A 27417-nucleotide genomic window follows, 5' to 3' on the forward strand; every position below is an offset into this window, starting at 1 on the left:
TGAAAATTTGTCAAGCATTTTATTTCATAACCTGGTGTATAAAACTTCAACATACAAAAAACCCAAAAGTGAACTAGAGCAATATCTCGATACATTTTTTTTTTTCTCCATAAAGCTCTACCTAGAGGCTCAGAAGCAGTAAACATTCAGCCTATTCAAAAATGGGATCTGGAGTAATGTTCATACTTGCAATCTGCAGAATTATGAGTCAAATGAACGGGTTTTTGATTCCTTCTTAAAAACAGTTTAGTTGCTGTAAGCAGTGATGAGTTTGGTTTTGTCTTTTTTTTTTTTAAATCCATGGTTCAATTTCAAGACTATATTCAGCCTTGGTTAGTTATCTTCAGAGAAACGAATGTGTTTACTTGTCTGTTGAGTTTTTTCAAGTCTCATTCTTTCAGCTTTGGCAATCAACTGCAAACAAACATGAAAAACATTGAAGAAAGTTTACAAGAAAATTATGATTTGACTAAAATTACAATTTTGTTTCACAATCATGATTGTACTATTCACTGATTTACCAAGTTTTCTAAGACAAAGATCCTGTTTGAACAGAAGAGCTAATCTGTACATGCAACAAAAAGCTAAAGCAGCCCCAATTAGCTACACTTGAGCAGGGCCTCAGAGCATTCAAAAATGAAATAGGGCATCCCTTCCATTTCTGGACAGTGCAGCATCTTTCATTCCAGTCCTCCTTCTTCCTCCCACCATGGCTGAACAAAACTATGCATTAAGAAATCAAAAAATGCAGTGCTATACAGGAAATTAAAGAACATATCCATTTACTGGATTCAGCTAGCACTGACGAAATAGGATAAACAAGGTGACACACACACAAAAGCCGTATGACTGCTTTGTCATTTTTTAAAGTAAGGTAGCAAAGACAAGAACACTGAAATCCTGAAGGAGGAGATGGGAAAACAGCACAACACATCATAGCTCTGCTGAGAAATATTCTTAAAGAATAACAGCATAGTAGGGAGAAGCTAGGAATGAATGAATAGAATGCTAGGAACCCCTTACTCAAATCCATCTGACCAGAGGTCAGTACGTTGTTGGCTGCATTTCAGGGCAGGCTGATAAAATTACTACAGTATCTGGGTTTGTTTTACTTTTTCCACATGATTTGAAGCTGTAAGCGCTGAACTGCCATACTGCTGAAATTGCCTGCCTCAGTTCCCTGTCTGATTGCAGATTATTGTAACTCATATCTCTGACCATGCTATCTTTTACTCATGGCAGTAATCCAGACTCTTTTCAGAAAAGGCAGCCTTTCTTGCTTTGCAGAAGATGATCAGCTAGGACACCTGTACATTACTACTCTGACAAGTGGTGCTCCTCATCAGTTCAGATGACTCCCACAACATAACTTCAATCTGGCATAGAACATTTTTCCCTTTTCCCACAGCTATCCAAATTTAGGGGGATATCCCAAATCTAGACTTGTTATGTCTGTAGTAAACTCTGAATTTAGCTATCCGCATTCCTGTAGGATATTTACACTTTAGGGAAAAAATCTCAGTAGAAATCCTCACACACATCACCTACTGAAGGTAAAATAGTTCTTGTGCTTCCTTGCAAAAGTGACTGGAAACAAATATTTTTTTCCAAAATACCACCATAATTTGATAGCCTAACCAGTTTAATTCAGTTTGTTTCTCTTTCATACATTCACTTCAGAATACACATGTGCAGTCACTAGTGGTACTCAAGAAATCTCTTAGTAAATTAGAAAGTTAACTGCTCTCCACAAAAAAAAAAAAGCAAGCATCAGAAATGCCCACGTGGAACATTACTAAACTGCTAGTTTTCAACTTACATACTCTGTGACAACAAAGCATACTCTTTTAATACTCTTGCTTCTGTGACAACAAAGCATACTCTTTTAATACTCTTGCTGACAACAAAACGCTGAGACCAACTTTAAAAACATGCTTGTTTTTCAAGCACCCATACTAGAACACTCACCTATTTAACTACAGCACTGCACCAATGCCATGATAACATCCGAAAGCAAAAATGCAAGCACTCTTGCTGGAATGATTCCTTATATGTAAGCAAAAGCTCATAATAACTGTTACATGAGCAAAAATACATAAGGAACAAGACAGACTTCCTTGTCTGGATAAAAGGTGAGAAAGCAGGGGACACTGGTGAACCTAGACATAAATCCATAAAGCACCAGCATAAATCCACATCAACTTATCCGATGTAAACTAGGAGAGTATCAGCTGGTGCTGAGGTCATTTGTGGGGAAAAGGAACCTGTGCAGGAGGCAGCCCATCACAGTTTCTTTGATTTGAAGAGTCTCACGTATAAATGAAATTATTTACTATTTATCTCTGTGACTGTAGCCAAAGCTATGCCCTGTAGACATCGCTTCTTGTACACAGCATAGTAGTACACAGTACGCTCTGCAGTGATTACAGCAGCCAGGAATCATACTGTACTGATACTGCACTGTTTTGCACTGTTTGCTATGTTGCAGTGTAATTATATTACTACAGTTACAACCAGTCCTCCCTCATCCTCTAGCATGTAACTTAACTGCATTCCTTAATATAGTCTCGACAGCAGGAACAGCTCAAATTTTTCTTGATTACTTACTTTCTCAACCATCCTCCAGAAATACGATTAATTTAAATATACAACCAAGAGTTTTTTTTACTTTTTTTACTTTTACTCACTGCTAACTTAAGAACGGACTAGAAGAATTAAGCTCTAAAAAGGAATGAGTACAAAGGGTCATTAATTCAGTATATTGCATGGAGATCACAATCACAAAAGAACAAAAGCTTAAAGATATAAACTCTCCAATTTATACCAGCAGATGTTTCTATACCAGCACCTCAGTGCTGGTCAAAACTTCAGATGGGGGTTGTTGCAAAAGGACCTTAAGAACTCTCATTTTCAAGTAATAAATCCAGTACCAGCACCTATTTCTCACTGGAACTACTATTTGTGTCTCACAGAGCAGCCCAGCCTTCCACAGACATCAGCTAAAGCAGCATGCAGAGAAATGGTATGCCATTCAGAGGGACTTTGACAAACTTAAAAGGTGGGCCCATGCGAACCTAGCGAGGTTCAACATAGCAAAGTCCAGGCTTTTGCACTTGGGTCAGGGTAATCACAGATACATATACAGAATGGGAGAACAACTCCTGAAGTGTTGCCCTGTGGAGAAGGACACAGGGGTCCTGGTTGAAGAAAAACTGAACATGAGCCAGCAGTGTGCCCTTGCAGCTCAGATGGACAACAATATCCTGGGCTCCAGCAGAAGAGAGGTGGCCAGCAGGGACAGGGAGGTGCTTGTCCCTCTCTACTCTGCCCTCATGAAGCCCCATGTGGAGTACTGAATCCAGGGCCCCAAAACAAGACAGACAGGGAGCTGTTGGAGAGGGTCCGAGAAGGGCTACAAACATGATCAGAGGGCTGGAGCTCCTCCCCTATGAAGACGGGCTGAGGGAACTGGGCTTGTTCAGCCTGGAGAAGAGAAGGCTGCGGGGTGGACTCATTGAAGACTTCCAGTATTTAAAAGGAGATTATAAACAGGAGGGGAGTCAAGTTTTTACAAGGGTAGACAGTGATAGGACAAGGAGAAAGCGTTTAAGTTCAAGGAGGGAAGGCTTAGACTGGATGTCGGGGGAAGTCTGTTACTGAGAGAGTGGTGAGGTGCTGAAACAGGCTGCCCAGAGAGGCTCCAGCTCTGTCCCTGGAGGTGTCCAAGACCAGGCTGCATGGGGCCCTAGGCAGCCTGGTCTAGTACCAGATCTGGAGGTTGGTGGCCCTGCCTGTGGCAGAGGTGTTGGAACCTGAGGATCCTTGGAGTCCCTTCCAACCCAAGCCATTCTATGTTTCTATGAAAGGTGTTTAATATGTGCTTTAGAGTGAGATCCTCCCTTCCTCCTCTTTTATTAGCCCCCATCGCCAGTGCACAGGCAGGGAACAAATCAGGCCTGCAAAGACACAGCACCTGAGTGTAATTAGAAAAGAACAGCATGGGCTGTGCCCAAGCATTCCCACTGTTCTCTACTATCCCCTTTTCCCATTTATTCTGCAAATTTTTTTCTCCATTCACTAGCACCCAATTCTCACTTCCTCCTCAAATTCTTTTCACTTCTTCCATCACTCCCATCCTCTTGAACTTCATTCTTTCCTTCTGTGTAAGAAGTATACAAAGCATAAGATGCTTCAACTCTCACAGAAGTCAAGCACCCAGGCTGAAAGCATAAGCATACAGCATCTTCTTTCTTTGTGAGCAACTTCTAATCAATCTATGGAATCTAAAGCTATACACTAATTGCTTAAGATTTGCTTGAACTAGTACTGCCCTAAAGAAGCATCTCTGACAAGATTTCCAGTCTTTATCATTTCAAGTTGTTTATCATGTAATTGAACAATAGGCTAAAGCATAGATTTGGAAGAGCTAGAAGAAGCAAGCACACAAATGACAATGAACTAACAAGTCTGGGGGCAAAGACAAATTATAAAAAAAAAAAAAAAAAGGTTTATCGTTTATCACAATACCAACACTGAATACGTTTTAATTCTCCCATATACCAAAGGGTAGTTAGATACCAGTCACAAATTATGGCGAACCTTTTAAGTTTTATATACTAATTCAAATAGTTATCTATAATGTATTGACTCCAACAGTGCTATAACAGTGAAGTGCTCATCTTAAAAAATTTCTTGTAATGGGCTTAAAAAAAAAATCCTTAAAAGAGCAGATATCCATAAAGTAAGGATACCAGTGGCATACTGAGCTGTATGTACGCATACATTTTTCTTGCTTTTACCGTGATCTTTGAGTGAACCAACGTAGGAGTACATTTGTAATATTTTATGTTGAAAATTCTTACATAATAACGAATAAAGCAATACCGTGGGTTTTTTTGTACTATCTTTCCCTGGTATATAAGCTGCAAAAACTTAAATAAAGGGTTAAAAGCTCTTGACTAGGGCTAGACATTCTTTTCCTGATGTCTTGCTTAACAGAGTTAGCATTTAAACAGCATTTGCTAAGCTTTGAAGTTAACACCTCCCAGCATTGTAAGGTGATGGGTAAGGGGGAGGAGCAGGAGTTTTGCATCCCTGCTGCTGCTATTGTTAAGCAGAACTGCGACAGTTTATATTTGCAAGCTTAAATAAGGTGCATTACTGGCCACTTTACACCAGTTTGGTCAACAAATACCAATCGTCAAAAAGACGAAGAAATAGAATCATGAGAGCAGGACACCTACAATATGGAGTAAAAAACAAAGTCACTGGCAAAATACATCGTCTTTAAAATAAGGACCCATTTAAAAAAAAAAAACAAAACACAAAACCTGAAGCTGGCAGTACTTACTAAAGAGCTCTAAAGTTTTATTTTTCACATTCATGGAGTCTGATACTGCTTATATTAAGAAATAATGGCTAAGATTCAAAGGCATCTCTTGTTTTTCCAGAATAACTGATTTGATTTTCTGGACATATATGTTGTGCACATCTGTTATTACGAGGACTACATTCATTTGCCTGTGAGATCTGTGGAAGCACATTTAAAGAAACAAGACAGTACAGCTTGAAAAGACTGTGTAATTAGTTGGGTTTTTTTGTTTGTTTGTTTGGTAAATGCAGTATGTTTTTCCAATTATATGGGACAGCTAGGAAACTCAGTACTGTCTCACAATGTGGCATCTTGGAAACAGAACTTGTCCACAAGTCTATATAGTTAGTCACTGTAAAACAAGGTCAGATGATTTTGAAGTTTTGTAAGCCATGAACAAAGACAGGTTAAAGCCAACTCGGAAGCCTTATCTCCAATACATGTGTTGAGTAAACCTAGCAATAAAGCATCTGTGAAATACCGTTTGGCCCCTCTCTTCAGGGTGAAAGGTCGAACTCCCTTGATAAAGTACCCTTCATGACTGGAAGTATCTTCTGTGGGCAGGAATTGGGGCTGCTCCCTGCCAAGTTCACTGCAACACTCTCTCAACACTGTGATCTGATGGGCACAATAAGGTCAAGGTTGGAAGAAAACACCAAACGAGCACTGAGTAAAATTATACTGCAGTGCTACAGATAGTAGGATTAACTGTTTGACAGTGAAAACAACCATACTCAAGCACCTGAGGTGTGCTCTGAGCTCACTAGATGCAAGACAGTTTTAGTTTGGAAGCTGTTTAGCTACAGATGCTGGTAGCAGTACATGAATTTGTCTGGGTTGGAACATACAAGACCGTTTTGCATAGATTTGAAATTACACTACAATCACACCATCTTTCACCATAGCACAGACTTCTACATTAAATGTTGTATAAATGCTTGTGAGAAAAGGTTTTGTTCTAATGAAATGCTGTTTACTGCACTAGACAAATGACCTAGAGCAAATAAAAGGAAAAATCAGCTTACAAATTAATCTCATGTAATTAGCTCTGAGTTCAAATTTTTCTCATCTCCATAAAGAGAACCCTTGCATTTGGCAACTGGACTAGGTCAGCTACATACTTTCTGGCTGTAAAGCCATGTTGCAAAGTAGGTAGAAGTTGTCCATCCTTGACTAATTACAGAGGCAAAGATTCTGAAAAAGCAGATAGTTTTTTCAGCTAGTGGTCACACTGAAGAGAAGGACAGAGGAAACAAATTACCTTTTCAGTACCCCGCTTCTTTTCTCTAGGCTGGTTAAGTTTAGCTTGTCTGTCCACTAAAATCTTCTGCCAGTAACGTTGCTCATTATCACCTTGAAAATCAAGTTAACATAACAGTATGTGAATACAGGTATTCAAGATAAAAACATGCTTTTTGTGCTGGTAAAATCTTCCCTAACTCAGGTAACCCCATGTAAAAAACTGATCAGGCAAACCTAAACATCAGTTGTAATAAGAAACAGAATTCTGATTTTTTTTTTTTTTTTTTTTTACTTTTTATTTTTATTAGGACAGCAAACAAAACCTCTCTTTCTGCTTATCACAAAATTGGTTTCAAAACAGATCAACTGAGTAATAATGTAGGCTTCAACTATTTTTTCCCCCCCATTAGTCTTTATGAACCCAATTCCTACTCATAAACAAGCCAGCCCTATATAAAAGGCTGCCCTGCAACATTTGATCAACACACTTTGGTGAACAATGTAAAGAAAGACTGTCTAAAGAAACTGACACAAGGGCCTGTGTTCTGTAGGCCTGGACTAAATTACTACAAACTTTATTAACTTCAGGACTGGATTGGCAAAGCAGCTAGGTATTCCCAAGCAAGTATCTTTACCAGCTTAACAGAAAGAACTGAAGAAATAAGCAAACATCCCTCTTTACACTTAACTGGTAGGAGGAGCTCATTTTTTACTAACATTTCACCACATTACTGAGAGAGACCATATAATCGACTGGTGTACTTACTCTGGTTTGAGTGGGCTATCAAAAAATAAGTGCAAAATGACAATATTTGGCTTCATCAACTGTGAGAAGCAAACTGTAAATCGTGTGGGTAGTTTTGGAAGATAGAAAAAGAGCAGAAATAGTTTAGCAGTTTTCTTCAGTGACTATTTTGCGGTAAAATAAGCAGTTTGCCACATTTCTTTGTGTGTGAACTGCAACTATCACAATAGAAATTTTGTGGTGAAAGGCCATACAGTCTCATGAGAAACCATCAGTTACTGGGAAGTCTCCAGGTTAACTTGGAAAGGGTTTCTGCGGAAATTATATTATTCTGATAAGCAATTCTACAGATATTTTAACTGCATTTTATGTACATTCAATCACAATACCCAAACATTATCACATATGCTTAATATGCTGTCAGAAGCATAGAACTTTTGCCTATTAAGTCAAATATTACCAGAACTTCTGCTCCTGAAGTAGCAGGGAGCATTAAAGATTCCCTATTGTTATTCATCATATTCACATTTACACTACCAAGAAAAGCTGAAGTCCTTACTCAGCCTTTTGCATTTCTCAAAAGCCCTTCCATTCTCATTTCAATGAACCAGTTCAGGAGAAGAAAAATTAGAACTATGAATGGAACGATCCTACAATATAGTATTTACCTCCTCCCAGTCTACCACTGTGCTCTTTCATATAAGGAAAAAGAAACACACACAAAACTGTAGATTAGAATATTTTGGGTTTTCTGGATTTCTGAAACACAAGACTCTGGAGGACAAATAATCTCAGCATGACATTAGCAGCATTCACCAAGCTTAAACTTTAACTGTTATAGTATCAAGGTTAATGCTTTCGTTGCAGTTATTTCTTCTGTAATCCTTAATTGTCTCTTACATGGGTTTACATCTATGCATGCATGGAACTGGACCATAAGGCTCTATGCAGGTATATAAGGACATTTAAAAACAGACAAGATAATCTCATCTATATGATTCTTTCATTTGTATGTTTTGGTACATTTAAGATGTTTAGCGTTTAGAATTAAAAAGTATGAACTCAGTAATGAAGTTTGAGACAACTCTCAACTCCCCATCCCTTTCTCCTGCTCTTCACTTACATGAAGATGTTTCTCTACACACAGAAAAATATTTCAATCTAAAACAAAGTAAGAATTTAGAACACCAGAGTAATTTCAGGACAGACAATACATTACAGCAAGTCTAATAAATAAACCAGTAAACATTTTAGTGAAATTATATTTTTAAGCAGCATTACCCTGGCATACGTTATTTAACCTCCTAAAAAAAAAAAAAAAGATTAATTAGAAGGCAGATGTTAAAGCGTAACCATGCTGAGGGCTTGGTATCTTTCATTTCAAATTCTTGTCAGTCATCAGAACATTACAGTCCTAAGGCCAAAATGTGCTTTATGTTCAGTAGTCCAAATCTACAGAAGTGACAAAACCAATCTCAAAAGAACAGAATTTAATCGATCAAAGCAAGTAAAGCAATTATTTTGCTCTAAACAGTGGCTCAAAAACATTTGCTATTTTAATAATTCCATTAAATTAAAAAAATTAAGATTTACAGGAAGTAGATATACTAGCTAATAAAAATGCAGTCTGTTCCATAGCTACAAAGACACTTAAAATTTTATCCATAAAGCTACCACAATACTACATGATACACAAAGAATATGATCTTTAGTCAGTCTCTGAAGCTGTAAAAATATATAAATTTAAATGGTCTCCTTCCACTAGTAAAAAAAAAACAAAAAAAAACAACTGGTAACAAACAAAAAACCACACAAAATAACAAACAAGCAACAGGACTTACCAGTGAGAATTTCGTATTTCCAGTTGTTTTTTATCTGTAGGTCTTTGTGAGATTTCATGACTGTCTGCGCATCCTCTGGAGTATTAAAACGGACATGACATTCGGTGTCTCCTTCTAGCATGTCAACATAAGCAACATCAGCCAGCATTGCCAAGGCATCCTATCAGGGTGTGTGAGAACACAGACCATGAAACTGAGTATAGTAGAGCAGCTATTTTGACCACACAATTTGTGGAACACCGCTCATTTTCATAAAAGGTTATAAAGTAGAAAGAATTAACTGTTTTCATAATTAAAAAAATAGTTGTCTAATATTTTGAGTCAGTATACTTTCACAAGAAGGATATTACAGAGTTCTGAATGAGCCCATAACTAATACAACTATTAACCTTTCACTGTGCTCCTGAGAACTATTTTAAGCAATAATTCCTACAGATATTTTTTTCCCAAGAACAATTTTACTGATGGAACACTAGTTATTGTCCACTTGGTTTCAATACTGTATCTGTAGTGACATTCCTTAGAAAGAAAATAGTGTGCTGTAACACTGAAAAGTGTCATTCCAACAGAAAAATATTCAGTATCTTCCTACATACGAAATCCACACATGCAAGCTCCTTCAATGCAGATTATCTGAACAGTAAAGAAAACCAGGCCTTCCTATCTTTATGAAGTAATCTCTGCCTGAAAATTTTCACTAATAGCTGAAGGAGGAAGAGTCACACATGCTCTTTCAGATGAAGTACTTCACTTGTAATACCTGCTGTTATGGAAATTAACTAAAACCACACATTCCTAGTCCATTTTGTTCACAGCAGGCAGCTCAAGTCGCTACTGTTCAACAATTACTTGCTTTTAATCCCATCCACTACAAAGCACAACCTTAGAGCAAAAGAAAATTAACTACCAAAATTGTTGAGGTCATTTGAGAACCAAAACTACTTTTCACTCTTAATTCTGGTAACTCATAGTCATAGTTTAAAAAAACAAAACAAAAAGACTCACAACACATTGTAATTGGCAAGTATCTCTGAGAAATAGGGGAGCAAATGGAAGTAGTAAAGCAAAATTAAAATATCAAAATAATATTAGGATTGCTCTGATAAGATCTTTCAGGTGTGTGGAAGTTCCCTATGCCTGTCATACAAGAAGAAACAGTTAAATGCTGGAAATCTCCTACAAAAATACCTAAATGCATTGTCTGGTGGCAGCAGTGCTGTAGCTACGACAGACCAGGCGTACAGGCAAAGTAAAGGTTTTTGCTGAAGAGTTATACATTTCATAGAGGCAACTGGTACAGCCACAAATCAGCCAGAGAGCATCAAGTATAGTTTGCAGCTTCCACTGCCAACCTGAAAATCAGCTGGATCATCCTGCTGATCGTTGTTTCTACTAACTACAGCTGTATTTTGCAATTGTATTTCTTCCTAAAAAAGACTTTCCTCACTTGTTTGGTAACAGTTTGTAAAATATTTTGCCTTATTTTGGAAACCACAACTATTACTAACAACAGCAAAGGCCACCCCAATCTTACTTTGTCTTTATTTCCATTTCCCTGGAACGTCTCCCTTAAACTAAAGAAAGTAACTAAATTTGTATTATCTGGAAATAACAGACTTGAAGTTTATCATTTCAGCAGTAGCTGAAAACGAACTCCCCCCTACCCGAACACAGTGTATTAAGTGGCAACACCAACTCAACTCTGTAAAATGTATTCTGCAGTCAAACTGAACCAGCCTTAAACGTTACAATGACAACTACCGCATTCTCTCAGTGCCTCCAGCACTCACACGACTGCCTACAAATACCAGCAGATAAGACTGATTAAGTTGAAGCCCCATGTATCATCAATTTTTTTCAGTAAAAAATACCCTTCAAATCTTGCTAATATTTATGCGCTTGCAAGTAGAAAGCAATTTCAAACGAAATATAGTACTCTTAGAAATATAAGTAGTATGGTAAGCTACCTCAGAACTTGTGTTTAGATTTATTCATTATATGTGGTCTGCATATTTATCCTAACACGAGTTAAAACCAAAAGACAACTTTCTCATACAAAATATATTTTCAAGAAAACAACAAGCCATCACGTACCAAAACAACAACAACAAAAAAACAATTTACCACTAAGGGTTCCTTAATTTGATTTGTACCAAAACTAGTGGCACAATTAGATACAGAAAAGGGCACCCATCAACATCAAGCTTCTCTTCCTGAAATGGAAGACTGGTCTTAGCAGTGATTTACTTTTAACAATATAATATTAACCACATTTTTGACAGCTACTCATCCTCCAGAGCTTTTTTTTTTTTTTTTTTTGCTATTATTTTCAGACTTGGTTGAAGCACAGAAAAGGCTACATTTTGTTTGAATGCTTCCATTAACAGGTACTAGAGAGGAATCTATACGCAGCTACAGGCAAGCAAACAAAAAAAAATATCATTAAAACTTGTTTAAATCGTATTCAAACGAAATATTCAAACATTTGGGGGGCACTGTAAGAGGAAAGGCTAACAGCTACCCTGAGGTTACAAAGGCATTACCTTGATCTGCTTCCTGCCCGGCAGGGGCTCAGTGCTAATGATCTTCACAATTACTCCACTCACAAACTGGGGCCCCATTGTGTTAGCCTTGACAGGAGCGGCACCATCTTCATTGGTGGCTGATCATTTTAAAAAAGGAGAGAAAAAACTTCACATTTATCAGTTTGACAAGCCAAAGTCTCTACGAAAGCACATAAGCAAAGCGATGTACACAGAAATGAAAGAAGTATATAATTTTAAAATAATGGATCCAGATTCTTCACCAAAGTAATTATGTTTAAGAAAAAAAACTCCGTAGCTTCACAAGCACACAAGCATATTTTTTATTCTATTCACCACAGTTAATAATCAAATCCTGAATTCTATAGTGATTTAAAATAAGTGACACATCTGTTATCAAAGTTAGTGAGCAGGAAGAGAAAGAGGACCCTGAGGAGGGGAGGGGAGGAAACAATTCTATTTCAGAAAAATATACAAATAGAACCAAGAACATGCAACTTTACTTCTAGCTATAAACCTGACCAAACCGCACTATAAGGCATTTCTGAATGCCTTGAAGTAATAGTTTCGTAAACCTTGCAAGAGATGGTTAAACAATGCAGGCCAACATTACATCAAGAAACTCATTCTTGATTTATTTCTCCAAGGCTTTTAAAATTACAATTGCCTAAAAAAAATAAAAATCTTTGTTTAAGAAGTGAAACTGGAGCGTTCTTGCACCACTTGTTTGCTTAAAAAATTCCTTATTCCTAAACCAATCTAAATGAGGGAAGGTTGGCATTCAGAGAAAACATCTGCATAGGAAAGTAAGTTTTATTTTTCTGTGTTTCTGGAGGAGCAGCGACTTAAGCATTCTTTAACCATATAGAAAGAAAATGAAGAACAAACAGTTACACTTGCCATTTTTAGACTGAAGATTTTTTGGTGCACAATTATTCGTTTTCATCTCTCCCACGGGCTCAGGTTTGATTTGGGACATTGTTTTCTTTAAGGAGGCCATACTGGCTTTTTGAAGAGCCAAATATTCTTGCTTCAAATCCATCCATTCAGTCCTGTAAAGAGGCAACCCAAGAGAAGTATGTCAGTTGTAAACACACTCAGACAAATCTGTCTTATGATGGCTTAAAGTAAACTTGGCAAGTGGTGTAGATCTTTCCTATTAGAAGTCTCCTCACAGTTTGCTCATCTTCAGCTTTGTCCCTATCTGCTTTTTTAATTTTGCTTTGCTTTGAGTATATCAAGCAAGTTAAAACAAGATTAACCTCATTTGTAGAGTGACTCAAATCCATTACACATTCAGAAAACATTTAGAACAGCAGTGAACTGTATTCTGCTGGAACTACATAGCGCAAAGGCACTATATTCAGATTTAATTCAGAGACGGCGAACTCCGAATTCACCCAATTAGTTCAGTGAAACCACTTCTGTGTCACTATATTAAGAATCAGTCATTTACTTTCTAGAAAAATCATTGATCGAAAATCAACAACTGGTTAAACTCTCCAAAAACCTACTGAGATAAGAACATTCCTTACTATTCAAATGCACTTTGCTTAAAAAATACCACCACATGGAAGCAATTTATATATTTACATACATTTAACATGGAGATGTTTCTGCAAACAGCTAGAGCTTTGCTCCACAGAAACACAATGCCTATAGTGCCACTGTGAGAACGACTCATTGTTACCCTAATCTGTACTATCAAACAAGCTGATAGAGGATTTTTAAAGAGGAGGATATCTTGTGGTAATGGTTTTAGCTGTTAACATTGACAACTGTATACTTCAAAAAAGCATCCAGACTCACCCAGGATCATACATTCTCAACAGAGCAAAGACATTAAAATAACAAAAGACCCACGTAATGATTCGTTGAGATAAAAAGGCAACACCATTCCATGGCAAGGTATGGTATAAATACAAGCACAAGGAGTTACTTGTTAGCTTGTCTCGAAAGAAGAGGAGACCGTGGGGAATGAGTCAGGCAAGTATTTACAATGCTTATCCTCTTCTGATTTTTTTTTTCTTTTACTTCGCTAAAATTTAAAACTTATTTCTTTGTATTTGTACTATTCTCAGGATCCTGGTGGAAGACGACAAGCACCGCTGATAACTTATTTTTTTTGTGGACCCCTTTTACTTTAACATGGAGGTGCTTTCTGTGATTTTACAAAAGTAAGTGCTTCCATGTTTTAGTAGAGGTGAATCCTGTTCTCAATTCTGAAATGCTGTCCACGACGTTGTTCTTACTTTTTCTCCCCACCTCAAGATTACTTGATTTGGGCAAAGAGACTTTTGGCCGAAAGCAGATAAGGACGCTAACCAAGACAGTTTATGGTCTGTAGGTTCAGAAAAATTTTTAAAGGACTTCCTCCGCTTTAACATGGAGGTACCTGCTGCCTACAAAAGTAAGTGCTTCCATGTTTCAGTGGTGGTGGATCCTAATGTCTGAAGCATTTTTCTAGGAGGAGAAAGAAAAGCATTACAACACAGCGCTGACATGGTTTATTGCAGCGCTGGGTGCATGGAGATCTCCACCTAGCGTGCACCCAGCGCTGAAATAACCAATGTCGGCTTTTTAAACTATCATTTAGTTGCATGATTTGATTGCATTGTTACAGTGATTTTGTAGTTTCTTTTACAGAAAGAAATACAGTCTCTCCACTTAAGGTTCCCCACAACTTAAATGTGGATGTGCTTGCTTTGTTCTGTAAAGAAAGTGCTTCCATGTTTTAGTGATGGTGAATCCTTTTTCTCAACTGGAATGTTGGAACAGAACAACAATTTAAAAGCATAGCATCCTTTTTGGTTTCTGTGTTATGGGGGAAGGAGTGTGGGGCTTCACAGTATCTGTACCATAAAATCTCTAGACAAGATTGCTTCGTTTTCCATCCTGTTTCTTCATTTGCACTGCACGTAGTCTTTTATACAGAACAGAATTAAGTATACTAATAATAGCGCAGACAGAAGGATCCCCTCAACTTTAACATGGAGGTACTTGCTGTACACCTGAAAAAGTAAGTGCTTCCATGTTTTAGTTGTGGTGTCTCCTGAAACCCAACAGAAGAGGAACAGATTTTTAAAATTCTGGTGTTTTTACTGCTCAACTACAGGCTAATACTGTTGCTAATATGCAACTCTGTTGTATAAAAATTGGAATTGCACTTTAGCAATGGTGATGGACTGTCAGACATGCACACTGAGACGTTCTTGTTTCAAAAGCATTGTGTAAAAAACTTTGTATCAACTCTTGTATATGAAGATTACTTGTAAAACGTGTGATGTATCAGCGCTCAATTAAAAAAAAACAAAAACATTAAATTAAACAACTCAATTTCCTTTACCAAGGCAGAAGACCCATGGTAACTGAACATTTTAAAATTACAGCACTCCCAAACACGTTTACTGGGCAAAAAGGCTACCCCTACTACAAAAAACAAACAAACAAACAAAATGCAGACAGCAAAATGATAATAACAATGATGATAACAATATTACGAGGCATAATTTTAACCTGAAGTTCGAACATGGAGATGGGAGTTTAAACCAAACCAGTGAGTTTAATTCTTTCACTTAGGTTTGGACTAGCATTACACCATCACAAACTGCTCATAAATCAAAAAGACTTTGGTAGTAAGCCACATATTAAACCTACTTTGAGAGTACTCTGAGTGGAATAACTTCTTCACCCATCTTGTGTCTTTCTTTGTGTTTTTTCTTATGTTTTCTTTTAGATTTTGAAAGTGATGTGTCTTTTTTATCACCATCTTTATCATCTTCCACAGGAACTTCTAAATTAGAAATCCAAAAGAAAAGTTTAGTACAGAGGCAGTAGACAACTGCCAAGTTTCCTTCCCCCACCATTTTTCTTTGCTGCCATTTCAAAGAAAATGACTTATTTCTAGTCCACTTTCTTAGCTGAGATCTCTACTGGATTTTTCCTGCACATGCAACTGCAATTGCAATGCAGCTTTTAATCTCATATACTGACTTTTTTCCTTATCTCCTCTAAGAAACTGAGCCCATCTTTGTATCTTCAGTGAATACTGAACTTCTTTGAACCACTTCTATTTCTGATGAGATTTACCTACTTCACTGTTAAAGACCTTCCCTATTCTCCCTGTAGGTTATCTCCTTGAAATGACTCATTATCAGGTTAAATTTCAACAGCAGAAAATCCCAAATATTCATAAACTGACCTTGTTCTGTTTCAACTACACCAATTTTTACCTACTGACTCAAGCAGAGCAATTCACCAGTTTGAATGTTACCAATCTTTAATTCGATAAGCTTACTTGCCTTCCCAAGAGTTGGTTTCTTAACATATCTGTATTACACAGATTACATTGCAGAAAAAGCTGCCTACCATCTACAAGGTTAGCAATTTGCCTATCCTAAACCTTGCCCTCATTCCCAAGCCATTCCCATTCCCCTCATTCCCATCCATCTGTAACAGATTATGTCTGTATGTCTGGCCTTTCAACTACTCATTATATGAATGATAGAGAAAAAAACATGCAGTGAACTTTACCATTAGAATCTTTTGGAGCTTCTGCTGTTTCTTCTTTTACAGGATGAACTTCATCCTTCTGAACAGTTTTCTTGACTTTTGCAATTGATATCTCACCATCTCCAGAACTACTTCTTTTTCTCTTTCCTGGCCTGCTTTCCAAAGGTATTTCTGAGCTTTCTGATCTGTCCCATTTTCTTTTCTCTCTTTTCGAGAGCTGCTTGTGAACCTCAATTCCCCCCATTTCTGAACATTCTGATGAAGTCCTGTGTCTTTTTGACTTGGGTGCTTGCTCTGTTGTAGTGTTCGCATTAGATTCCTTTGCCTCTGCAGCTGCCTGTACATTGCCTTCTTTCTTAATTTTGGATTTCTTTTTTTTCTTCTTTTTCTTCTCCTCTACGTTAAAAAAAAAGGATATTTACAACTGCTAATGATTAACAACTGAGTTAGATTAACTGACCCAAGTAAACAGTTGTTATACCACTGGTCATGCTAATAATCTGAGATGTTAAATAGGTGTTTGCCTCTACCATCTCTAGCTACACAGCTAAGATGCAATACACTCTTCCAAAGTTCCTCCCAGGCATTCTAATCAGAATTAAAAAAATTAAAAATACACATGGTCTTACAAAATGGGAAAAAGTCTTGTCACACATGCAGTTTGACTACAAGTTTTCCCAAAATACCTGTTTTCAAATTAAGGAAGGAGTTAAGGTGTTATGTCATTGCCTTCTTGTCTTCGAGAAGAAATACACACCAGCTTCCAGACCAGTCAAAGACAAACAAAAAGAAAACCTGCTGATTCATATTCCCAGAAAAAAGGAGTTACTCAACAACGTGACCCTAAAAGCTAGCTGCCCTTTAAAGAATGCTAACTTAAGCGGTAGGAAAAAAAAAAAATGCATTTTGTTCACAACACTTACTTCAAAACTGTTGTGGGTAGGATGCAGTACGGAGCATTATGAACATCCTTTAGAGGAGTTTAAAGCATTGTTCCTGTGTGACCTGATCTAGATGTTCCTGCTCCAGCAGGGAACTGGACAAGATGATCTTTCAAGGTCCCTTCCAATCCCTGATATTCTCTGATTCCGTGATTGTTTAAAAGATGGTTTTTTCCTTTGATATTTTTAATCCTAACTGCCCTGATAGTATAATGAAGAGTCAGTGACAATAACAAGGAACACAACTCATCAGTAGGTTTGAGAAAAACGTAGGAAATTCCCTGATGTCTAGGAAATTGTATCAGGCTATCAGAAGCAAGAGGAAAAATGATTCACTGAATCAGAGTTAGTACATGACCCTGTTATGCAGCTTCATAAATTACAGTAGCTATTTTTTATTGGAAACTGTGAATTCATGATTCTTCTTAGTAATATCCTCAAGGTTTATGTGATCATTTATAGATTACGTAAAGTGAGTTAAATAAGCTGCAAGAAGTTCATTCTGCTATAGGCTGCTCTGTTCAAAGAGGAAAACTGTAAAAACGGTTTTCAAATTTCTCTTGAGAATTTCAGTGAGGAATGAAAAATAGCACAAGGTTTCCTCTGATGTCAGACGATCACAAGCTTATGTAAACAGCACTAAAGTTCAAAACTAATCTTCCTAGTGTCTGTACCTTTCTTTACAATACTAAATATAACTAACACAATATCTCCAATTTGCCTTTTGCTAGTGCTAAATACTTGTAGTCTGAAAGCTGTTCTGCTGGCATAACAATGACTAATGATGGTAGCTGGCAAGAGGGGAAAAAAGATACTGAACTTCTTATCAAGCAGGAAAACAAAACAGCAGAATCCTCCACATTTGAATTTTACAATTCCATTTTAAGCCCACATTGGCCTAGAAAAGCAGCACTAAAAAAAGCATATTTATTTCTTCAAGGTTAAGAAATGTGAGATTAGATTATAACAGCAATCAGTTCAAAACTCTTCAGAGGCTGAAACATAAAGCATTTAGTTTTGATCCTACCAACTTAACACTTACCCACTACACAGCTGTTACTTGTATTCAGTGCAGGGACAGGCTTATTCTTTACTGTTTTGGGAAACATCCCAGGTTTCCGCGGTGCTTCTTCTGGAGGATTATTCAAAAACTTAAACACAAAATCCATCAATTAATTTTAAAAAGTCCACTTTTTTTTTTTTGTTAAGCAAGGAATCCCCATTCAAGTTAAAACCAGCAGAGCAATGTTCAAGAAAAACAAAGCCTTCCATGACTTTGGACAAGTTCAGAGCTCACTTATTTCACATCATTAGTGTGACATATTTGTGCCTCTGTCACCATTATGATATCGAAACTTTTAAATTTTCAAATGTATATTTACAGACAGTTAACTTGGTGCAACTATGCTTATGTCAAGAAATTGAGTTAGCCATTCCACTGTTATAGAGATCTCTAATTCTGTCTAAGATGCCAATGCTAGCCAATAAAATTAATTCAACACTGCCACTGCCCCCTCCCCCCCCCCAGTGACTCTATTGAATCTCCAAATATCAGAATTTAAACTTTTAAGGATTTATGGGATTGATAGTAATTCCAAGGGGAAGAGATCAGGACATAACTCCTGCTAGCTCAGAATTTCAGTCATGATATTTTAGACTTCACATACCAAAATTTCTATGTCCATATCACTACCACACAAACAGGAAGAACAGACAGATGAGAGTTGCCATTACTCACCTCAATAGCTTTTTCTGCTTGCTCTTTAGTTTCAAATTCAACAAAAGCAAATCCCTTTGGATCACCAGTGGACTTATACCGGGGTATACTGACATAAACTACATTACCACACTTCCCAAACACCCTCTCAATCCAACTGTGATTGACATTTTTGGGAAGAAGCTCCTATAAAAATAGAAAGAAATCTTGTTTTCTCAGTATTGCATTTTATCAGGTGGTTTACTACATCTAATTACAATTCTTCACAAAAAACACGTTTGATGTAACGTTAAAAAAAAACTAGATTTCAGTAAATATTATTGTCACGAGGTTGTAACATTCAGACACTAAAAATGATCTGAAAAATGGATCTCTATCCATTCACCTAATCTTAACAAATAATTTGTTTTGAATTTAACAGGCTCATCTTCTTCCCTTGACAGAAACACCAAGGTCTCATATGTCACTGCATCTTGGGAAGATAAACCATCTCTGTCCAATTAAGATCTGAGAAAGCATAACTGCACTGTCAGTGTCAAAACTAGTCAGTGTATAGCACAAGGATTTGTTGTTGTTCTTTTTTGTTTTATATTGTTGAAAACTCAGGTATCACACAATTTAATTCCTGTAGGTCATTAAAGAGGTACTACTCAACAAGCTTTTTAATATAGCAACACATTCTAGCAGCATGCAGATGCAAAGCCTCATTTCCTAACAATTTTCCTTCACTTATCAAAGAAACATTCTGTTGTACCAATTTCTAAACAGACTCAATTGAACACAATTTAAAAACAATACTCCCAACTTCATGCCTAAATAAAGTAACCACTTTTTTTTTTTTTTTTTTTTCCCCCCCATGACAAGTTACTGCACTAAAAGCTCTTTGCTCTAAGAAAAGTTATTATTCTATTTGGGTAGAAAACTGTTTGCATGAACTCTGCCTGTTTGAGAGAAACATTTCATTGTGGTTTTGGTATAATATTGAAATGCTAAATTTCTTTGAAATTATCTTATGATCAGTGACTTTATTTTTAACATACTTTAAATATGTTATTTTTGTATCGTACACATCTCATAAGCTTTTCACAATATTTTTCAAGTTTGAAAGCTTATGAAACGAGTACAATTTATCATTTCAAAGAAACAAAGAAAACTCCTCAAATAAATAAAAATTCTTGAAAACGCAAGCTAATGAACTTACTGCTCCTTAAAAGAGCACTGCTCCCCCTCATGGCTTAATGGGTAAAATGACTTAACGAGTAATATGGCTTAACAGTTTTGCAATAACAAAATAAAGGGTGGGCACATCTTACACATCAGTCTTTTAAAATGTGAAGGAAAAAAAAAAAAGAGCAATACCCCTCTTCCCCTCACCAAAACAACCCCACAAACAACAAACAACAACAAAACAACTCTGTACCTTCTTTGGTGGTAAGGAGAGAATACTGAATTGCTACATATTCTCCAAATAAGATTTATATGAATTAACTAAGTTACAAAACACGAATAAGCTATTTTGGCCTTATAGAAGAAGTTAGGATTAAAGAAAACCCAATTAACTATGTAGTTAGGTTATATCATTCAATAAATTGAAATATCATCTCTAAAAAGTATATAGAAGCAGCATCTGAGAAGTTCCTGTCATCACAGCAGAGAAATACCACGACTGGCAGACAGTGGCAAGCCTTTCTGGGTTTTTGTTAAAGAACTCAAAGATCAGAGTAAGCCAATTTCTATTTACCTGGATGGGCTGGCATTTTGGACATGATTATTACTCATCTTCAACACAGGAAGCTTGGCTCCTGCTTGAAATTATTAACTACAGGAAGACCTAGCTGCTAACATCTATGGGAATAAACCTAAATCACAATAGCCATAAAAAGAACACTTGAAGGCCTTCATACCGGCTTCAATTCTATTAAAAATGCACAAGACCTTTAAATAAGTGACAGTACAACCATCAGATCTCTTCCCTTGTTACCACATAAGTGACTCAAGAATATGATAATAGTAGACCTACTCTGAGATCTAAAATATCACGTTGAGATGCAGCATAAGCTATTTTCATTTACATTATTGAGTTGTTTAACTAGTAAGGTTGCCACACTGTGCTAGTAGGAGTATTTAAAAACACAACCTTAACATAAGATTAGCTCACTTAGGTAAATCCTGCAACTAAAAGAATGCTAGTGCTACAAAACCAGAAGCACTTGCAGTAACAGATTTTATAAAGAGATTGTATTTTATGAAGCATGCCTGATTGTCTTCAGCACCTGCTGTTACATAAAACTATTATTCTAAATATTTGACTACATTAACATGCTTCATAAACATTTATTGGTAACCACTGTTACGCCTCTAGCAACATTAATCAGAAAAGCCCAGTTAAAGTAGTAATATACAGATGAAAATACACCATTCCCAAGCTAGGATGTGAAATGGCTCCACTCGGCATTTTAAATCAAGACAGTACTAGAAGACCACACTAACCCCACTCCTTTCTTGCCCTGGCCTCTGGCAGTGATCACCTACTTTCACTTTACTTCCTTTACTCTGCACAAGCAGTAGTAGTCAGACCTCCCTGTGCTAATAAAAATAATAATTGCACAGGTATTTCCAAAACAAAAATCCTTATTGCATTGAAAGTATATATTAAGCCTAAGCTAAGAGCCTCATCATAACAAGTTCAGTACATCTACAGAGCACCTCTCTCCTTTGCACTGTCTTTTTTTTTTTTGAGAAAAAAATCCTATGTTTCCTGTATTAAATCAATGATCTCGTCAAAGAAAATCCAACTTCTAACTGGTGTGGTAAAACTACACGGCTGCTTTGTTGTATGTGTCATTCTTATTGCTATAATAATTTGCAATCATATTACAGCTTTAAAAATGTACAGTGGTTTTTGCACTCCAAAAGACTTTGCAGCAAGAATATACGTTTAAAGTATTTGCTGTAGCTGGAAATAAAGTGCTGTCATATATGAGGCTTGTAAAACAGGTACAACCTTACCACATAGACTGTACGACTATCCACATCCTTTGGTTGTTCACCCAGAGGCTGGCGTCTTCTAATCCTAGTTCCTTCTAAGTCCAACTAGAATTTAACAAGAAAAAAAAGCATTTTCTGTAAGACTGATTACTTCAGTTCCACTGTAACTACTAATTCAATAGCAGCAAACACAAAGGAGTGAAGTATTAAACACTCACCTCTACAACAGATGAGCTTTTAACGGCTCGTGCTATCAATTTTCCATCAGTAGTCAATTTTTTCATTTTGTTGAAAGAAACAAGAAGTGATATGTCAACATCTGAGGAGGAAAAGAAAGGTGCACATGATGAAATCAATGCAATCTAGAAAGCCTTACTTGTGTGTAAAAACCAGACACCAAGAACAAGCCAGAATTCCCATGAAAAGAATGTGCAAGTCATAATTAGAGCATGCAACCACACTGCATACTGATGAGGATTTACAGAAAATTGTTACCATCAGAATTCAAGTTTCAAGGAATTCTACACTTAACGTTTTGTGCCAATCTGTCAAAGGAATCTATCTCCCCTTTTACCTTCCAAATGATAATTGTCCTTGAAAAGAAAGGAAGAAAAAGCCTTTCTGATGTACTTTTACAGCACAGAAATAATTTGCACTGAAAATTCTCCTTCAAGGACTCAACTGAGTGTGTAACCTAACCTTTCCAATACAGAAGAGGCCCTGCTTTTACTTTAGCTAGGATGAGTCATGCTGCTAACGTCTGAACAGAAAATTATGCAGTATCAGTCTTGGTTAAAAATTGTTCAAGGCATCCAAACTCTAATACCCATAGAAAATGTAAAGACTGTTCCTCTGAACACTTTTTTTTTTTAAAGGACCTCAAGTTCAATGCAATTGAGAACTCCAACAAGTGAAGATTACACTTCTCACACAACACAGATAGCCTAATGATTTATACTTAAATGTGTATATGTTTGTATATATATATATATATATACACACACACACACACACGCACACACACACACACTTCAAAGGACTCCAAAGTGGAGTGGAATCTGAAATGCAACGTTTCTTTTGCCGGAAAAGGACTGTCTCTCTCTATAGATATAGCACAAGTGATGTAATCATCCATCTGGAGTAACACAATTGAGCAAAAATCTTAACCACAAATTTACTACCCTTAAAGCAAAACGCAAGTACTTGCAGGTAATGTGTAAATTAACTTCTGCCTCAGAATGTGTCAAGTAGTTCCAAATTCAAGCTCTATCTCCTAATCTGAAGTCAAATGAACCTTGTCAAAAATTGCCAGCAGAAAAGAGACCTATAAAAGCCCTATAAAAGCAAATGCACAATCTCTCACATATCAAATTTGTCCAAGAAAGAGGAACAAAGAATATCAAACTGAAAAAGTGGCATTCTCATTCCTGCATACATTTACCCTACAATTCAGGTACTGTACATCTAAGGGAAATAAATGCCCTTGTTTGTTTGCTTATGCTATTAATTATACTAAAAATAATTAAAAAAAAATCAATTCAGGTCTCTCAAACATCACCTGTAACATAGCAAAGAAGAAAATCAAAATCACATCTGTTTGCTGACATGCAATTAATACAAACTTACATCCATCTCTGGACTTTTCTATTTGTTCTCGAAGAAATCTATCTTTGTGGAGATTAACATCGCCAAACCAGAAATCCACCTGCTTAGCTATATCTGCAAGCACCTGTTTAACCCTCGACCTCTTCTTTTTCTCCCTCTCTTTCTTCTGTTCAGTGCTTTCCTCTTCCATGGCTTTGTCTCTTGCAGCTTCAGTCTCCATTCCCGTCATTCTGTCAATCAAAAGTTAAATATAACCTTTGAGAAAATCAAAGTAATGTTACGGTATGGAGCAAACACTGCACCTCCACAGAGTAATTTTCAGAAGTTTTATCACATGTTAAGGAGCTTAGCTTTATGCATTCCCTATAATAACATGTGCCATTCAATACTGTGTAGTGTAGAAAAATACCAAGTACAGAGAAGGTGAAAAACTTCAGGTCACAGAATAACTGTGTGGTGAAGACTAAGCTGAAACCCAAGTCTCACAGCTCCCTGCAATGTCTTCTAGCCACAGCAATTCACTGCAGGCAGGTTGGTACCAAACCACAGGCTTTCCATCGAAAAATTTGTTCTATTTTGTTAATCCAGAATGCTTCATGAGCAGCCTGCTCTCCCCATTAGATTACTAAAGAAAGCTTCTGAATTTCAGCAAGTCATGACATCTACGGTTTCAACTGTTTTTACGCACTGTCAGAAAAGCAAGGCTATTAACAAATATGTTACCGAATTATTTGAAGTACCTGTGGAGATAATTATATGTCCTTCAATAATGCAAATTCCTCATTAGCAGAGAAGGAAACAACCTGTTAAAGGGAGTTTACAAAATCCATCTAAAAGAAGATCTTTGATCCCCAATAAATACATTTTCTTAGAGCTGAAAAAGGACAGAAATTACTTGATCTTTACACCTTCCCAAGTGTCCCAGTACAAACCATTAGACTCCAACAAAGAAAAAAAAAAAAGGAAAAAAACAACGCAAAGAACTACAACTCAGAAGCTACCCTTTTACGTAGAAGGCAAAGTAAGATAAAAAAAAAAGCTAGGTTATCTAGGCAATTTCTGAACAGGCTGGCCCGAAGGACAACACTCAGCAGGCATATATTGTAAGCCCAGTGTTTGCAAGCAGGTTACATTAACACACAGCTGCAGACGGGCTCACTGCAAGAACATACAGTAAGATCTCCAAATGAAAAGCATCTATTAACTTTTATTACGAAATACAATTCCCATCCTTCTTGTAAGTCCAGGTGCATTCAGTGAGGGCTACACTTAAATATCTTTCTTTGGTTGGAGATCTTTCACCAAGAGTCGCTGATTTTAAAGGCAAATCAAGTTATGTTGGAACTTCAGAGTGGAGCCCCCACAAAAAGGGACTAAACCATAGCAAGGTGACTTGAAGTTACAGCTTTACTTGGAAAAAATATCAAAACTTCTACATAGATAAATTCACCTTTTTTTGTCTCATGTTTCTGTTCACTGGAGGTATGCAGTCATCCTAGAAAAATGCCAGTCAGAGTACTTTACTCAAGCCAAAGCAATACTGGCAAAAGCAGACAGCTTTTAAAAACAAAATTAACATAAAAAATAAAGCGATTAATATGGAAATCATCATTTGAAAGACTTTTCAGCTCCCTGTACACAACATAAGGAAACAAAAGTACAGCCATCAGAGAGGAAGCTGACATCTGCAGCAGGACAACAATGGAGATGGTCTTCAAATTATTGTGCAAATCGCACCTCCTTAGCCGGATATCAGTTTCTCTCCCTGCTGTGAGCTGACCACTCAAGACAGTGAAAGAGCAATTACCTTGAAAAGATAAGCCAGGTAGAGCTCCCAGCTGAAGTTCAAGCTACATTCGAGCCCTTCAGCAACTTACATTAATTATCAGCACAACATACCACTTCGCTGAAAGCTACAGTGAGTTACACCGTTACAGGATATTTTCTTTAGTTGAACAGTATTTTATGAGCCCACTAACGCATAACAAATACGGCTTATGTACAGCAGAGCTACATTTTAAGAAGCTATCTAAAGCATTTCACACATTTTGAATCACTCGGGAAACACAAACAGCTACAAGCTGTATTCTGCTCTGTTTTGCTCCTCCTCCACCCCCATACCCACTTCTAGGCGCTGCTTTAGGAATAAAGCTTTGCAAACATGGCTTTGGGGAGCCTGGAGCCGGAGCAAATATCAGCTATGAAACTATTATTAGAATCTGTATACAATCTTACTTTCAGTAGTGAAATACACCTGAGAGTTCACTGCGATTAAACTCAGCATTTAAGAAAACTCTGTTGATACCAAAGCATATCACTAACACGTAGCACTTGCTTTTTCACCGGTATTCTTTCAGTTTGCAATTAATCTCGCAAGCCTCAACACGGCAGTGTCAAGGTGTAAGGCAGTCCTCGTTTTTGTTGCCTTGCCGGCTCTTGCAGCCTCACAACCGCAAGCACTGTTCACACAAACAATGCAAATCAGAAGAAAGCAAAAGCTGAAGTCGAGATTTCAGTCTATTAAAACTACACAGCTACAGCTGTTAGTTTTCCTTAACTGAAATTGAATTATCAGTGTCTGTATATGCAAGAAAGGAACTAAAAAAAGGAAGAATAACTCATCAGAGGGAAAATAAAAAGCTAGAAAAACTAAGATGGTGTAAATCAAAATGATATGGATTCACACAAATCTGTGATGACATACTTACATCCTTTTAGAAGGCAAGTATTAAATTACACTGGCAGTAAATTGCACAGAGACAAATTTCAAATTTAACTTCTGTTACAAAGATACTTAGAGAAATGTGACAACATCTGTCATACAAAGTGAAAGGAACAGGGGTCCAGTTGTAGAAATCTGCTTCTGTGATATCAAGCTTGCTTGCTTACTATGGGCCTTTAAGCATCAACACGAGAGGTGGGACCATACAAAACGTGGTTTATACTATCAATGCTTCCATACTAAGTGACAGTAACTCCTCTTCTGGACAAAATACGCAAAATAAATGCAAGCATTCAGCATACTCCAACTACTTTCAGAGATGTATTCTGCAGAGCGCCCCGGACATTCCTTACTACACACGAAGGGAGAGCTGCACCTCTTCGAATTCACTTCCTACCCTGTAATTTCAACCTACAGAAAATGACCTGACAAAGATCAGAAGATATCACATGAAGACCTACACAGCTTGTTTCATAATCTATAAAACAAACCCTCCAGCTTTTTCACAGTCCAAGGAATGAAACCAGTATGACCTTTTAAAGTGACAGCGGAGTTATTTGCCACCTGTCACAAAAGACGGTGTGGGCTGCGCCTGGGACCAGCGCACACAGCGGTCCTGCCGCGCTCAGCCCGTCCCCCACAGCGACCAGAGCAGGGTAGCGGCCAGATCTCCTCTCACTTGTACACTCCTTCCTTGCATCTCGTTCTCTGCTGAGGCGGGGCAGCTCTTGCAGTTAAGAAGCCGCTATATTATGGTGCTTTTCTCCTGGATGTGCGGACTGGTTTATTTACGGAGGCGGAGCAGGAGCGGAGCAGCAGGCAGGGCACGGGGCACACGCAGAACAAGTCGCGCCGATGCCCCGTTAGCGGCTGCTGACAGACTGCCCCGCAGGCACAGCAGAGCCTCGCCTCCTTTCTCCCGTTTCAAACAAAGGAAAGAAGCAGATTTTCCTCGTTATGACCTAACCATTGCCAGCGGGATCAGCCAGCTACCTATTCCCAGAGAACACGGACGGCGCGGGCCAACTGCGGCTTTAAGGACGGACGGAACGCCTCAGCACGGCACCACGCTGAGGACCACAACCGCCGCACCGGCACGCATCCAGCACCCAACGGCGCGGCGCCGCCCCGCCCAGCGAGCTGCGTACCGCGCATGCGCGCGGCGGCGGCAGCGCCCCCTTTTTGCGCTG

General features: G+C 37.6%; 1 protein-coding gene across 1 annotated transcript in view; it reads right to left on the reverse strand.

Annotated features, from left to right (window-relative positions):
- LARP7 (La ribonucleoprotein 7, transcriptional regulator) overlaps positions 1-27417 on the reverse strand; it is a 27612-nt gene continuing 195 nt past the window's right edge. The window contains exons 2-13 of the mRNA XM_085222891.1: positions 23527-23735; positions 22119-22219; positions 21922-22005; positions 18934-19098; positions 18238-18346; positions 16276-16650; positions 15400-15535; positions 12643-12794; positions 11743-11861; positions 9200-9359; positions 6633-6724; positions 1-414 (exon numbers count right to left, since the gene is read on the reverse strand). Coding sequence (XP_085079017.1) covers positions 334-414; positions 6633-6724; positions 9200-9359; positions 11743-11861; positions 12643-12794; positions 15400-15535; positions 16276-16650; positions 18238-18346; positions 18934-19098; positions 21922-22005; positions 22119-22219; positions 23527-23735 — 1783 coding nt within the window. The 3' untranslated portion in view covers positions 1-333. The remainder of the gene's footprint in view (positions 415-6632; positions 6725-9199; positions 9360-11742; positions 11862-12642; positions 12795-15399; positions 15536-16275; positions 16651-18237; positions 18347-18933; positions 19099-21921; positions 22006-22118; positions 22220-23526; positions 23736-27417) is intronic.

The sequence above is a fragment of the Meleagris gallopavo genome, chromosome 4 (genome assembly GCF_905368555.1).
Source record: "Meleagris gallopavo chromosome 4, MGAL_WU_HG_1.1, whole genome shotgun sequence".
NCBI classification, from domain to species: domain Eukaryota; kingdom Metazoa; phylum Chordata; class Aves; order Galliformes; family Phasianidae; genus Meleagris; species Meleagris gallopavo.